This window comes from Sebastes fasciatus, chromosome 6 (assembly GCF_043250625.1).
Source record: "Sebastes fasciatus isolate fSebFas1 chromosome 6, fSebFas1.pri, whole genome shotgun sequence".
Classification (NCBI taxonomy): domain Eukaryota; kingdom Metazoa; phylum Chordata; class Actinopteri; order Perciformes; family Sebastidae; genus Sebastes; species Sebastes fasciatus.
The window spans coordinates 12,022,856-12,039,751 of record NC_133800.1 but is presented as its reverse complement, the minus strand read 5'-3'; the positions used below and the strand labels follow the sequence as shown (position 1 = coordinate 12,039,751).

The window sequence follows — 16,896 nt, the reverse complement described above, 5'->3', positions numbered from 1 at the left end:
CCTCCTCAGCGTCTGATTAAGGCCCTCTTTCAGCATCTTCCGGCGGTCCTTCCCGGTGGTCCTTCCCGGTGGTCCTTCCTGGTGGTGGAGCGAAGAGCCGCCCGATAAATGCTGGCCACAGGTGGAGAAGACTCCAGGCAGGTGGATATCATCCTGCAACTGTGAGTAAGCAAGTTTGCATTCCACATATATAGCCATAATAGTTTGCAGTCAAAGTGTAAAACAACACGATGGTAAAAATGGCTGCTTAAAAAAATAGTGTTAAAAGTGGGTTTTACTTTGACCGAGTGGAATCCATGAAGAGATTTCCTGTCGTTTGATTTGATCGATCACCAATGTCCACAGGACAAGATCAGTAGGTCTGATGATGTATGGCTCGGTTCAAAGCAGGAGTAACAATTGTCAGGATTAAAAAGACAAAAGACAAGAATAAAAGACATGACTTTTTTTTCTCGACATAGCCTACTATACACGTTGGCCGCGTTACAAATCACATACTTTCTTTTCTTTTTACTCGTAGTTCATACATGTATGTACTGTTGCATGCAGTATGCATACAATTGGGACATACTACTTCCTCATAGAGGATAGTGAGTCAGAATAGCCGGAAAAGCTTCCTGGCTTGTATACTGCAAAAAGCGACTGAATGTAGTAGGACATCCTGGTATTTTTGGCATACTGCATTTGCCATACTATGTATTAGGACATACTGAATCTTTTTCTGGCAATAGTATGGTATTATGGGTATTGGAAGGCAAAGTATGACTATTTTTTAACGTAATATACTTTGACTATTTATGCTGTTTTTAAGCGAACTATACTATGAAACTTTATACGACATACTACAGTACGAAGTCTTTTCAATATACCATACTATGACATATTTATGACAGGCTATACTATGACTTTTTTGACATACTATCCTATGGCTTTTTTTTTTTTTTTTTACTTTTTCAGCATAATATACTGACTTTTTTCGACATTTTTTATGACATACTAATTAATTTTTATGACTTTTTTCGAAATACCATGCCGTGACTTTTTTTTAGGACTATTTTCTCGATACACTAACTGTAGATTATTAAAATGATCACTGGATTTTTAGAGTTTATCATAAAACCAAGATGTAAAATGCATTTAAAAACGTTTTCTGCAGATAACAGCAACCCTCCCGATGGAGATGGGTAAAATCAGGGGGGGTCGCTTCAAATGGAGGATTACAGTTTCCTTGAGATAGCCATGTATCTGAGATGATGAAAAAAATATTAAAAGTAATAAAATCATGACATGAAAAAGATTTATTATTTAGGGATCTGATATTTAAAAGGCCACAATTTACAGGACTGTGATTAAGAGCAGAGGGTAACAGAGGTTGCTGAGGGACTTGAATTAAATTGTTCTGATTAGCAGCAAAGAGGTTTGCTATTGAGCGTGCTGCAGAGAGTCTGTGAAATGATGGTGGTTATACCGGTCCTGATAGCAGGAGTATCAATAGGCAGGATGAAAAGACAAAAGACAAGATTAAAAGACATGACTTTTTTTCCCCACACACTATACTATACATTTTTTTATGACTCTTTTTTCAATACTATAATATATTATATATAACATAACATAATATGTAATATATGTAATTTTTTTTTTACGACTTTTTATATATTCTATACAATGACATTTTCTTTCCATGCTATACTCTTGACTTTTTTGACATTTTTCAACATACTATCCTATGACATTTTTTTACCTCTTTTTTTTTACATACTATATTATGACTTTTCTTTCGAAATACAATACTATGACTTTTTTCAACATACTAAACTGTGACTTTTTAGCAACATACTATACTATGACTTTCATGATTTTTTTCGGCATTCTATGCTATGACTTTTTTAACATAGTATATGACTTTTTTTTGACATACTACACTATGACTTTTAAAACATTTTTCGACATACTACTCTATGACCTTTTCGACTTTTTAATGACCTTAAAAAGTCATTAAAATAGTATAGTATTTCTTCAAAATACTATACTATGACTTTTTGTCGACATACTATTATATAACTTTTTTATGACTTTTTATTTTTTTTAAATACCATACTATGACTTTTTTCGACATACTATACCATGACTTTTTAAAAGATTTTTTCGACATACTATACTATGACCTTTTTTAGGACATGCTATACTATGACTTTTTGTAGACATACTATTCTATGACTTTTTAATGACTTTACAATTTTTTCAAAATAATAAACTATGACTTTTTTCGACATACTATACTATGACTTTTTTCGACGTATAATAATGACTTTTTTCAACATACCACTGTATACTGACTTTTTTTCGACATACTATACTATGACTTTTTACAATTTTTTTCCAAATATTCTATGAATTTTTTTCGACATACTGTACTGTGACTTTTTAAAAAGTAATAAAAAACGTCTTTCACGGTTTTTACCGTTGTATCTGTGTAACTCAGCCGAGCCAACCAACCTCGAGTACTGCAACATGGCGGCGCTTTTGTCACAAAAGATGAAAGGGATCTTTTTTCTTTTAAATGCTGACATTTGTCATGTTTGTTATATAATAGTTCATTGAGTGGAAATCCATTTAGTAAACCAGCTTAACGTGGTTGAACGTTTTATTTCCACCTAACGTCATGATCTGTACCCCAGGGATGTACACTACTCTGATGGATGAAGGTGTCTGTGTGACCACGGCAGAAGGCTCCTGGCTATTTCCAGCAGACGGGCTGAGCGCATGCCGCCCTGTCGGTTGATGCACACTGCCGCTGTCATGTTGTCTGTCCTCACCATGACATGACATGCCTGTTAGCAGAGGAGCAAAGTGCTTCAGCACTTTCAAAACCGTGGCCAGCTCCAGGCAGTTTATGTGGAGGGATTGAGGATTCTCCCATTTTCTACCCACAACTTGAGAGTGGCGCATCCCAACTCCATCCAGAGAGGGACGCGTCGGTGTGCACTGATGTGTAACGTCACTCTCCCGAAGGGAATCCCCAACAACAGAACACAGGTTTTTCCAATATGACAGGTGTGACAACAGTGAGGGAGGGATGGTGAGCGTCCCATAGGGACAACCACATGGCTTGCTGACATCATACCAAGCAGACGCATCACTGACAGCGCCGTCATCACTCTGTGGGCGCAATGTGCAAAGAGTTTAGCGTGTCCAGCCTGGCTGGAGACAGCTTTGCTCTTATTGTGGCTGAATTCATATCCACAGCCAGGTAAATTAACGACTGGGTGGGGATCGGAGAGCTCTCCTGCCAGTTTATGGCGAGATCCAGTGTTTGCAGGTGCTTTACGACTTACACTGTGTGGAGTGCAGCTTTCTCCTGGCAGGGCGGCCATAAGGATTAAGTCTTCTAAATAAGGCAAAATCTCTTTCCTGCGCAATGGTTCCAGCGCTGTTTCCATACACTTGGAGGAAGTGCACGAAGCCAGAGCATAGACAAATGGTATTCCATTGTACGGGTGTTTTATTCCCTTAAGGAGAAATGCAGGAATTTTCTATGTTTGGGAATGACTGGAATGTGGAAATAGGCCTCTCTCAGGTCGATGTAAGTGAACCAATCGCTGGGACGCACACATATCTGATTGTCAGCATGTGAAAAGGCTGCTTCATAATGCATCTGTTGAACAGAGACCGGTCCAAAAATCAGCCTCATCCCACCTGTTTGTTTTATGTGAGAAAATAGTGAGAACAGAACCTCTCGTTCTCCTCTCCTGGGGACCAAGGAAATCGCTCCCTTCCCCAGAAGCTCCGCCAGCTCTGTCGTCAGGGCCGTTATTTCCACCTGAGATAACATTATTCTTTGGGGGGACGACTGGTGAACTGGAGCATGTAGCCTCTTGAAACTAGCCTTGACATCCATGTATTCATGGATAGCAGGCTGTGCTACTCTAAGGTTGGAACTCTGCTTCTTGCAGAAGAGACGTGGCGTGGAGGAGTGGTCCAAACAGCCCATCGGGGGATATGGGATCATCCAGCAGGTCCCTTCTGATTTGGGGGGAAGCTGCGACATGTGGAGCCAGATCGCTGCATCATCGTCTGCCATGCCATAATTCTGGATACCGCCACAGTGGAAGCCGTGTTGATGGTCAGGCGGAGGAGTGGGCTTGTGCCTGCCAAAGAAAGATACCCTTGGGAGCAGGATGGATGCCAGGATTTGTACCAGGGAAACCCCTTTTCCGTGTCCCTGTGGACTCTGTTGAGGGCTCATAACGAGACACCGGCATTCGTAGTTTTCCGGGTCGGACAAAATCTGTGTCCGCGAAGGGCCGGAGCTTTAGAAAGCGAGGCCACAGCGCAGGACGTCCAACCGGTGGCTCCTGCTAGTAAACATTTCCACGTAAGAGGCCGTGAGCAAGTGCAGGTTGTTCTGCAAGCATTGCAATGCTTCTCAGATCTGCCGCTGTTTTTTATGATGCCTGGCAGGTCTTGAAAAAGACGCGTGCAAATGATGCAGAGGAGGAGGAGGCCGCTGCTGCCGGGTTCCTGGCTGCGGTGGGGACGGAGAAAGCCGCAAGCACGAGGCTCCGTATCCCTCATCATCAGCCTTCAGTGCTCCCAATGGGGAGAAGGCAGAGCCAGGAAGAGAACCCACTATGGAGGGAGCTGAGCCAGCAGACTCGTGCCCGTCACAGCGGTCCTCATCCAGGATGTCGCAGGCGAAAATGTCCAGCTTGTCCATTGGCAAGATACCCCGACGGTCTACCCAGCTGTCGTCCGCGCCACCTTCGACACAAAGAGCCGTGAGGGCATCCGCTCGCCGCCACAGCTCCTCCGTAGGCATGCAAGCACAGGACTGACAAGCAGCCTGCGGAATAAGTGCTGGCCCGGAGTGAACAGCGCCAAGGCAGCTAGGATGAAGGTCCGACGGAAGGATGTAGCCAACACGGCAGCCGGTAAACAGACGGACACCACTAGACCTGATCTCCCTTTAATTCTCAACTTGTTGACTGCTTGATCGCTGAAGAAAAAATGGGAGCAGAAGTAGTCGCACAGCTGTTACAGTACAAGAAATGTAAATATACAATATGCATTTGTTTATATTTCTGTCCACCTCCAGTAGTCATTAAGTATTTTATGTAGAAGCATAAGCAGGGTATTCTCAAATGTTTGGCTCCAGTGGTAACTTTACATGTCTGCACTTAAAATGATGGATCAAACACTAAAAGACAGTCAGTTTCCATCTTTATAAATAATGCAGCAATTGAAAATATACATAGATAAAGAAGTGACATTACATTTTATAGTCGGAATATGTTTTTGCATATAAACAAAATATACACAATTTAACATTTCAACACAGTATTTATACGAGGATAATTGGGATTTGGTTTTCCTGCCCTCCAAATCTAAATGTCTTTCTGTGAGCATGTGTAACGTGAAGGATTTATATTGTGAGACAATTATGAGTGGGAGGACTCTGACACATTGTACGAGCTGCCGCTTCTTTGCAGTGTGATCTGTCACTGCTTAAGTGTCCTTGTGGGCCTGGCAGTTGTGGTGTGTGCATGTGCGCGTGCGTATAATTGTAGCCTCTCCATAATCTGTCCTCGCTGTGCTGTTTTGACACACTCCTGTCATTGCACTGCAGCATGTCTACACAAGAGCGTGGCTATTTGTCATTCTGCAAAGGTGCCCTGAAAAAACCCTGAGCCACGGATGAACTCACTGTTGTGTGGTTCTGTGCAGTCATATGTGTGTGTGTGTGTATCCCTGCTCACTGTTAAATACTGTGACAATGTGTGCTTGGTTCTCGGCAGGGCTCGATGCTACATGCGTATGTGTTAGTGTGTTTTGAAGTGCCTCGATCCTGAGATGAACTCTGTTAGTGTCACTTGATAAGCAGCCTCCTTCGTTTAGGATGAGCTCCAGTGAGTTGAGAACACACGCTGCTTCATCAACCAGACCAGACCGATACACCACCTGGACTCGCACACAAAGACAAAAATGACATATTGCTTATATATGTGATATATTATGATATAAAATCCAACAGCACTATATCAATCTAGATATGTACTTTAAATTCATCTATATAATTAGAGCCCATTCGACATCCAAAAATCAAGCTGTGGTGTACATAGAATGAGAAATGTTGTATGAAAAATTAGTCAGGTAGAAAGAAGGGGTTCCCCCATGCACTATTGATATATTTTTCTAACTTTTGTAATCCTTAAAGGACCAGTGTGTAACAATTAGGGGGATCTATTGGTAGAAATTGAATATAAAATGAATAAGTATGTTGTCTTTAGTGTATAATCACCTGATAATAAGAATCGTTGTGTTTTCATTACCTTAGAATGAGCCGTTTATATCTAATTTTGGGGGGAAGAAAACAGATCTCCTCACCGTCCGTAAAATCTCTATTGATCCGCTCAGCGTTTGTTGGAAGAAAACAGCAAAGTTGACTAAGAGGTTGAGGATCAATAATGGAGACAGTGATGATTGCGGAGGTTGAGGTGACAGCAGAGTGACCAATGACTGCAGGCGGTCAACAGGAAGTGGACGAGCTATGACCAAGAACAGGGAGTGTAGGTGGTCCCGTGCTTCTTTGGCATGTACCTGGAAACACAGATCAAATGATAAAAATAAGGGTCACCTGTCTTTATAGACCACACTGGAATCAAGAAGCATTGCTTTAAGTATCTTTCCAACAAATAAAAATCTATAGATTAGTAATTCACAAATGATGAACAAAGACAACCCCATGCCAGTTGATCGTAAGATCGTAATGGGAGAGACGGCGGCGACGACAGCGAGTCTCCCAGGGTTATGAGAGGAGGCGGACAAACAGGAGACAGGGAGATGAAACTCAGGCCAGCTGGCCAGACACTCACTGAGAAATCAATACTACATCACCCTTTTCACCCAGCTCCCCTCCCTCATCTGTATCTCTCTCTCTCTTCGCCCCAGTCTCTTTTTCTCCTGCTCAGATCATCCATAATTAATTTTTTAATGTGTTATTCTTCTTTTCCTGTATTTGTTCTATGGCTTTCCACAACAACACATCTGCCAAGAGCAAATAACAGACCATCCACATTGTTATGTTGTTGAGTTATGATACTGCACATGCTATAGACAGACTGAGATTATATCCACACGACCTCCTTCTCCAGTCATATCAAACAAAGCTCCGCACATCAATACAGTGTTGTTCTTTACCATTTAGCTACAGCAGTGTTGCCAATGCAAGAGCAGCAACAAGATAATACGGAAAATGTCAAAATAGCTTTCCAAATTAAATGGTTATAAAATAAGACCACGATAGTTTAGGGATGCACGATTATGGCAAAAATGATAATCAGGATTATTTTTTTTTCAATATTGAGATCACGATTATTAGCACGATGATTCATAGATTTTAAGGACAAACTATTTTTAATGCATTTTCACATTTTAAATAAACTGAGCGCTGCTTTCACTTCCATGTTGTGCTACTTTCCAACTGTCAAAAATCTAAATGTTATCCTTTTACTTTGTTATTGTCATGTCATTTGATAATTAGTGTCTGATTAAGTTAGTTGTTCCAATTTTTTTCAAGGTTGTTCCTCCACGGCTTATTTTGGACTTGCAGTTGTTACAAATTACAGCTTTATGTCTTCTTTACTCACGCTGAAGAACTTCCACATCAACAACACGTTATGTGTGTGTGCGTGTGACGTTACTGACTGTGCTGCTATGTGCAAGGTAAAACCATCATGTGGCGGCTGCACATGTGTGTGTGTTTATATGCAGATATATGAATATGACACTGCTGAAAATCGGCTGCTGATAGACGGTGCATCTCTAGCTGTTAGTTTAGGAAATGCTTGATTTTCTGCAGCAGAGTTTTCTGTGAGCAGAGCATTTTAAACGTAAGTATCGCAGTCAAACATGTTCATTTAATTGTGGAAAGCCAATCGTGATTGCGATTGATACTCGATTAATTGCGCAATAGTGGCTCTATGAAGCTGGGCACCGGTGTTTTGAGCTAAATGCTGAAGTCAGCATGCTCACAGTGACAATGCAAAAACATGTTGATGTTTAGCAGGTATAATGTTTACTATGTTCACCATCTTATTTTAGCATTCTAACCATTTCTAATTAGCACTAAATACATGGGAATGTCATTAGGTTTGTATTTGGTCATAAAGCAAAGTAGTAAACAAGTTAAAATGTTGAATGGTTGGTGACTAGGAGGAAAAGTCAGGGGATCACCAAAGTCATGGGATATATCCTCTGGGGACCATGAATGTTTGGATAAGACAAAATAAAGAAAATCTAGATAAATTAAAAATAATTTCTCTTTTTAAAATCTTACCAGCTGTAGTGCTCTGTGGTGCCCCCTGTTGGTGGGGTGGTGGTAGAAGGTCAGCAGCCACAGGAGGGGGCCACAGTCCTCAGGCCCCGATGTCACCAGTAGCTGGACAGCCACCTGCACCCAGTTGGCACACTGAACCAGCAGGAACCAGGCCTCGAACACATTGTGGTGCCCCCTACAGGACAGGAGGAGAAACTGTGCTCAACACTACAGGTAGAGAGTTGTCCAAACACGTCTACTAGACACCTCTGGGATCTGAAGGATTTTTCTGTGCAGCTGCTGCAACGGAAGTTCGTAGATAAATGACACTGCAGCAAACCAGGGAACATAATTATATGAGCACATGCTGCATGAACTGCAATTAAAAAATGATCTGAATAATTTATAGCAAAAATCACCAATTATCTTGAGCTCAAAAATCAGTCTTCTTGACCATGGTGCATTGCAGTATTCTGACAAAAAAAAAGTCACAAAAGGGTGCACTGGTAGCTCACCGGGTAAAGTGTGTATCATTAAAGGTACAGTGTGTGGGATTTGGCGGCATCTAGTGGTGTGGTTGCAGATTGCAACCAACTGAGTACCACTCAGCTCATTCTTCCCTGTCCAAGACTGCGGTAACGTGAGCCGCAGAGTGCAAAGCCATGGTAACGGTGTTCGCCTTGCTCAGAGGCCTTCATTACTACTTTAGGAGCAAAGGAAGTCAGACGGCGGCTGGCGGTACCACGGTTTTGCACTCTGCGGCTCACGTTACCCTTTTCCACAAGCATGTCAGAGCCATGTCAATTATGGTAGCCTTCAGGTAACATAAAAACACGAAGAGACAGTGTTTGGTTTTTCCGTTCTGGGCTACTGTAGAAACATGGCAGAGTAATATGGAGGACTCCGTGAAAAGGACACACTCCCTATGTAGATATGAAGGGCTCATTCTAAGCTAACGAGAACACGATTCTTAGTTTCAGGTGATTAAACACTAATGAAAACATAATTATGAATATAATATTCCATTTCTACTGATAGGTTTCATGAAATGTTACACACTTTTCCTTTAAGGCTGAGTCCAGCCCAGGGCCCTTTGCTGCATGTCATCCCCTCTCTCTCTCCCTTTCATGTCTGTCTCTCTCATACTTAAAATGAAAAGCAGAAATGCAATTGAATAATCTTTTCAAAAAGTACTGATGAAGGCCACACGCCAGCAGATGAAGTTTTACGTGACCTGATTTTTTATATTTACATGACAACTGCGTAATCTGCTGAGGAAGGCTACGAGATGGGGCTGAAAACTCCAGAAAAACCAAGCAAGTGGACTTTGTGATTATGATTATTTTGTCAAGTCAATTATCTTTTTTTCAATTTCAGTTTGTAATGGTAAGTTACAAACAATGCATGATACTGGAAGTTATAAGCTCACAGTGCTTTAAACAGTAACAATATCTATAAATTAAGGTGATTTGGGCGGTCTAATTTAGTTCCTATATAGCCTGGCATTCCAAGGTATGTATGTGAACATGTACAACTTTCTCTTTCTCCAATCCCTGCCCCAAACTGTTGTTGTAAAATACAGCACAATTGATAATTGTCAGCCCAATAATTTACACTCAGGTTGTTGTCCAAACAATGAAAATAAACTAACAGCATAAAGGAGAGAAAGGGGAGGTGTTTTAATAGATTTCGACGAATTGCCTATGAAACACATCTGTGATGTTGTTTCACCAAAGTTTTCATGAAACGATCTGGTTCCCGGTACGCCACACAAACCCTCTAATAACAGGCTGCCTGGGGTCATTTACATCATAAGAGCTTTATTAATGAGCCACAACTCTGAGTGGCTGCCAGTAATATTAGTCCTGCCCCCACTGACAAGAACAATAGATGATCAAAGAGAGACAAAGCTTTGAATTTCAGAATTACATACCGAATCTCATTATTTGTTCCCAGTTGTGACATCACACTGAGGGGAAGCTGTGATTGGCTCTTTCTACTGGCGATATTTCATCACATAAAAAATTTATAAAACAGTGATCAGGATCAGTTTTATGCTTTTGTAGCACATAAGTAACATCTCAAATTACTAAATCCACCCTAACTCTAGACCAGTTTTGTTTTGTCTAATACCACCTATTTACAAGCCATGTCCATTTACATTTATAATACTTATAATACGCTCTCCTTTCAACCAGTACTGCAAGACGTGGAATGCAGTCCTGCCAGAAACGAAGCAGGGCACAGGAAATGGGATAGCAGAAATAAGAACATGACTAGAGCAGAGATGATTACTCAATGCCATGAGTCAAGATTTCAAGCAAAAATGTCAAATATTTCCTCTTCTATTGCCTGAAATAGAACTGAGAAGAACTGAAATAAAGGGGAAATCTGATAGATTTGGGTGTGAAAACCTTTTTTTTTATTAACTTTTTGGATTATGACTTTGGTTATATGAACCCTGACTCTCCTTTTTTGTCTTTGGTTGAGCCAAATTGTTTCTTCTTCTACCTTCTGTGCATTTTTCACTATTCTGACAATTTATAGACAACAAGACATTAATTAGCATATTAATAAATAATTAGAATAATTGTAAGTTGCAGCACTAAAAGAATAAAGGGAGACAGGGAGACTTACTGTAAAATGTAAAAACAAAAGTGTGCTAGATTGCAAGATGGACTTTAAGGCCAGAAAGAGAGTTGCGACAGAGTGAAACAGAGCCACACAGCTGCAACAACGAGACTATCAAAGGACTATCTCTCTCAAATATCCCTAATACCATCATTAGGGCTCTCATCCTCATCTCCCCTCTTTCATTTTGGCTCCCAGATACAAACAGCAGCACCCCTCTGCAGAGCCCTGGCAGCTGCATCCTCGCTCGGAGCAACACAACATACTACTTTTCCACCGCTGGCTCCAGACAATGTTTTGGGAATTTTGCATGGAGCTCCAGAGTGGAGCGGTGGTGGGGATAATGGGCCCTGTTAAAAACCGCAGCTGGAGGGTATCAAGTCAGCCGTCTCCATCTCTAGGACACCAACTGCTTTCTGCTTTTTATCTAAATCCGTACAACCAAGGCTACTCTCTGTTTTTCTCTACTTCATGCTAATATGCTTTCCTCTGTCCAATTCCTCTGGTTCTCCTTCTGCTTTCCTTTTCTCACTCTTATTGGGCTTTCAAACACTTGTTTTCTCGACAACACTCCTTCCCAAGCTAATAGCCTCTAATAAGCGCTTGGAGGAGCAATGCAGTTCACCAGGACCTCTCTGCTGTGATGCAAGGGGAAAATACCCGACTATCCACCCCCTCAACGGCAGCTAATGGAAATAAGAGCACCACACAGGCATTCAGTAGGGTGGTGGAGGCAGACACACATTAACACATTCTCTCTGCGAGCCTTTCTCACTCTAACCTGGTGCTGCTGTCTCCGTCTCCTTCCTCTTCCTCCTCTGTCAGTCTCTGTAATGAGCTGCTGAGCCAGTTCAGGTGATGTCTCAAAGCCTCCTGAGGCATCTCTGCAAGAACAGAATCAGATATACAGACATAATGATTACTTGAACCACATATATGTACTTTTTTACAATCAATTAGTATTCACAAATTTCAAAGTCTATCTAGTCAGTGTTAAAGGAATAGTTCAACATTACGGGAAATACATTTACAGTATATGCTTTATTTCCAAGAGTTAGAAAAGAAGATTGATACCACTCTCGTGTCAGTATGGTAAGTATGAAGCTAAAGCCAGCAGCAGGTTAGCTTAGCTTTGCACAAAGACTGGAAACAGAGGAACACACAAGTATTTTACAAGCAGAACTGAATTAATTGCATTTACTTGCAACTACTTTTTCCTGTTTTCAAGCTGTTATGTTTTATTGCTTAAAGGGCTAGAGTGGTGTTTGTCACACGCCACATTGTTCTGTCAAAAATAACTCCGCTACCACAAACCAAATGTACTAAAACCCCGCCTAGGTTGACAAACAAACTTTAATAACTATTCCAAAAGCTTGATAACTTGATTCAGGTCTCCCCCCACACGCTAAGTTTTAACAATGCCAGGCTACGTCTTAATTTAGAACTTTTTCAGAGGAAGCACAAATAATGATAAGACCTCAAATCTTCTACTTTTCACAGTCCCCGGTGAAAAATTGCCCTTCACCACATGCGCACACACACATACACAGTAATAATTAACTCTGAGTTCTGGCTGAGCTCCAATGTGTCCCTAAATGGCTCCATTCATGTAAATCATTCCTGCCTACAGGCCAGTCTGGGCACACACTGATAAGCACTGCTCCACCGTGCCCCTGCACTCACCTACTGCGCATCCGTTCAACAGTAAAGATTCCCATACATAAACACTGGTGATATAGATTCTTCTTAATGAGAAGAATAATAAGGTGCATTAGTGTGTTTGTGTAAGACGATCCATGGTTTGCTATTCATAACAAATGTAGCTTGTACAAAACAAGCAACTCATTTAACCTCTGTATAGATTTCATGAGTAACGACACTAAGTATAACTTCTGTTCCAAATTATGTCAACTTTGATATTTGACATCAAACACTTATCACAGTTGTTAACTAACTATAATCGATTCGCAAGAACAAGACACACAAGAGCCCATTCACTCTGCAGCAGGAAAACTCTGTTGACACTCAGTTAAAGAATACCTGATAGACCTTTTCTTACAATACGGGGTTTTGTGCATTGTGTCAGAGTGAAATATCCACGTGCACACGGATGAGAGTGTATGTACACACTGACCTGATGGCCGGGTCAAGAGAGGAACCAGCAGACTCTGAGGTGACTGTGGGAACAAGGCCTTCAAAGAGACACTCCTCTGAAACAACACAAAGCACACATTTTCCTGAGCTTCATGAATGTAAAATCATATTTACCTTGAACTCATGCATCACTGTGCTCTGAAAGCCTGAAAAATGACATTTTGAATGGGAGTCTGTGTAACGGTGATACAGTAGGTGCTAAGGTGTAATGTAGCGTGTAATAGGTAGCGTTTAGCGCACTGTGACTACAGCCATTAAAACCGAGTCCACTTTAAATACACTGTAGCACTGCCATCTACTGGTTAATAGAGGGGAAAAGGAGTTACGCTATATTCAGAAAACAGTATAGCAGATAATACATCAGACCTACGTCGTGACACATGTGTTTGACAGTAACGGCTGACATGTGAGCATCAGATAATTCCCTACAGTCACACAGGATGTGTTGATGCAGGTTCCCTATACAACAACAGACTGTATCTAAGAGATTCTGTGGGGGGCTGTGAGTTTTTAGTAAAAGTGGAAAAGTACATAGTGACACATCAGCTTTAACAGCTCAAAGAGGTTTCCACACATTGCAGGTGTTTTATTTGTACAAAGTTATTACCCGCAAATTGATGATTTAAAAGCGATTTGCATTTCTTGTCTACGAGGCAGAGGTGTGAACCGTGGCGTGTGTAGTGAGTGTAGCGAGCTCCCAGCTGGAGATCAAGTGATAATGATGTGGAGGATTCATCAAATGTTAAGTGATTTTGCCTGCAGAGGGGAAGTAATTGTTCACCGCCCTGAGTGTGCATCTAAGCCTGCGGCATAAAAGTAACCATCCTCTTACTTCCAGCAAAGACAGTGGATAAGAATAATTAGACATCTGTTTGTTACAGTAGGTGAAACTCCCGTCTTATGTTGCAGTACTAAAGAGTAATATGTTTGAATTCCTTAATCACAAAAGTTATCAGTAGTATCATTAACACTGCAGCATCTTGATAAAACAGTTGTCTCTGCTGTTTGTAACCACAGTGGACTTCAATATTTTGTATTTCATCACCTGAAAAGAACTGTGGAAATAAAAGCAAAAACAGAGATTGGTGGAGTATGGAGACAAGAAAATATAATTTGTTGTCTCTTCATACAATAATCAATGGATGAGACTTTTGTAATATTAATTATATTTTTTTCAAAAACTATAGCTGTAAAGATCAGTTGATGATTAGCCAATCAACATAAAATATACCGACAACAATTCTGATAATTAACTATCCATTTTTCAAGCACAATACAAAAAAGTGCTGCTTTTCTTTATTTTCCATGATAGTAAACTAAATATTGTTGGGTTTTGACGGTCATTATTCACTAGTTTATATTTTATAAACCAACAGCTTAATCAATTAATAAAAAAAGGGGAAGACTAATTGATAATTAAAGTAATCGTTAGTTGCAACCCTAAAAGAAACAAGTCAGATTTTCTGATCTTTAGTTGAGAAGTCGAGGCCTACCTGGTGCTGCAGCAGCGCCAGCTCCCTGAGGAAACAGCTGGTAAAGGTTTGGATGAGATACTTAACAGACTCGTTCCCTTCAGCTTGCATAAGGATGGACCTGTCGGGCACACAAACAATTATAGTGTACTCTGTTGCCACACATTAACAAACATACAGAAATACACACTTCAGTGGAGCAAAACATGTTACATCAACCAAAAACACAACACGCACACACACACACACACACACGCGCATCACAACACCCTCAAAATGCCATACTCAGTTCTCACCTGAAGATGTCGTTTAAAACCAAGAATATGGAACAGTGCTGAGCACAGGCTTTAGGCTGGAAAACACAAAAACACAATTTATAAACTCTGAAAAACTGTGTCGCTTCATAGATATTAAAATCCTACACCTATAGTCCAGAAACTATAGAAAGCATATGATGAAACCTATCAATTACAAACTAAATGCATGAATACACAAGTGTTAACCCCGAATAGTGTCCACTGGGTGTCACTGGTGCATCGTCTACAAACCTCCCATTGAGCCACAGTTCTTCCCTGTTCTCACTCTCTCCCCATTAACCACTCAGTTTACCACTCTGTCAGTTCTTCCTTCACACACCCACACTCACTCTCTCATCTCTGCCTAATGCACACTCATCATGTGTTTTAGATTTAACACATTCTAAAACGCCCCAGCGTAAACATTTAACAGCTGTACTGTTCATGTCAGCCTCTCTCTACATTGTTTATATATCTTCTCGTCCCTAATTATCCTCCCAGCCCCCCTCCAATTTAATAAAAGGCACATACGCTTCACTATAGGAGAAGCAAATGAACCTCACAGGCTTTAATCCTGCAGTATATAACAGTAGAAGTAGAGCTGCCTCCTCTTAATCGATTAGTCAACTAATCAGTCATTTTGGTTTTAGCTGACTCTGATTTCTATAGTTGTTTAGTCGTTTTTTTTATGCTTTTTTCATGCTGAAAGAAAGCTATGAGCACATCTCTGGTAAACACAAGCTTTAAAGTGGTGCTTTTGTGTAATTCTTTGTAGAGAAACTCAGTTTTACAGATCTGTCGATTAAATCAATTAATCGATTAGTCCACAAAGTCGTTTGAGTGTTAGATATGAGTAACCTTTCTATTTATTTGACTTACTCACAGCGATTGCAAATCCTGCCATCTGTGTCAATAGTTAACAATGTAGCAACCCATATATTACAATGCTCTTAGGACATCAATGCCAAATATGTACCAATAACCTACAACCTGGCTCTGTAAAGGGGCGTTCAAGAGCATTTTCCCCTCCAGTCAAGGCACATATGTAACTGCAGATGTAAATGTAAAAGTGCCAGAGTAACAGACCAATTAGAGTCTTAGTGAAGTCAATAAGAACAAACAGCTCCACCCAGTGTTTAGATGATGTCATTACAATGTTCCAACATACAAATCAAGTGCTTTCATACTCAGTTTTGACATGTCTGTTACTTTTTTTTGTCCTCTAAGGTCAGAAAACGGGATTAATCAAACAAAACGTGCTGTGCATGTAACTGTTTGCGTGTGCATCCGCAATACGTTGGCATACGGATTATGTGTGTCAGTGTGATTCTGCCTATGTGGGGTTGCATGCCAGTGTGCACGCATGTGTGCGGCTTCCATGGTTCCCCCTAGTGAAAACAGATGGGTTTTTTGAGCGTCCTCCTCCATACCTTACCACTAACACTTCAAGGAGGGTCAATTACAGCACACAACAAACATCCTGTTTTTGGTAGTAAGGCCCAGGAAGTGAGTGTTTATTGTTATTGGGCCTGTGTCTCTCACTGGATCACAGAGCGGTGGGACAAGCCAAAACGAGGAATGTGAGCCTAATTTCATGTTTCCCATTTTTTGATTGCAGTTTAAACAAGTGAGTGAAAGGGAGGCGAGAGGAGACACAAGCCAGTCGGCTCACACGCCTTTTTTTTTTGGTTGCTCTTGCACACGTGTACACCAACGGAGACTCGCATGCACAGACACACGTGTGAAACGCACATCCAACATCCAAACAACCTGAAGGCTAAGTGAAACCTAAACGTATGCCTCCCACCCTCTTAACGACAGACACGCTGTACCAGATGCAATTTCATAAACAAAACATGGTGGCTGGAGGCATATGTGTGTGTGTATATGTGTGTGTGTGTGTGTGTGTGTGTGTGTGTGTGTGTGTGTGTGTGAGGGTTTGCATGCACACATGTGTGTGTGAACTAGCAAGGTGATAAAAACAGAGGTCAATCAGGTATGGATGAGAGGGTTATTAACAAATAGA

At 41.0% G+C, this 16,896-nt stretch overlaps 1 protein-coding gene across 1 annotated transcript in view; it reads right to left on the bottom strand.

Moving 5' to 3' along the window:
- Positions 1-5,206: 5,206 nt before the first annotated feature.
- Positions 5,207-16,896, bottom strand: part of fancc (FA complementation group C) — a 35,018-nt gene continuing 23,328 nt past the window's right edge. The window contains 8 exon segments of the mRNA XM_074637653.1: positions 5,207-5,815; positions 5,818-5,961; positions 6,388-6,600; positions 8,339-8,513; positions 11,724-11,832; positions 13,083-13,158; positions 14,596-14,695; positions 14,871-14,926. Coding sequence (XP_074493754.1) covers positions 5,762-5,815; positions 5,818-5,961; positions 6,388-6,600; positions 8,339-8,513; positions 11,724-11,832; positions 13,083-13,158; positions 14,596-14,695; positions 14,871-14,926 — 927 coding nt within the window. The 3' untranslated portion in view covers positions 5,207-5,761.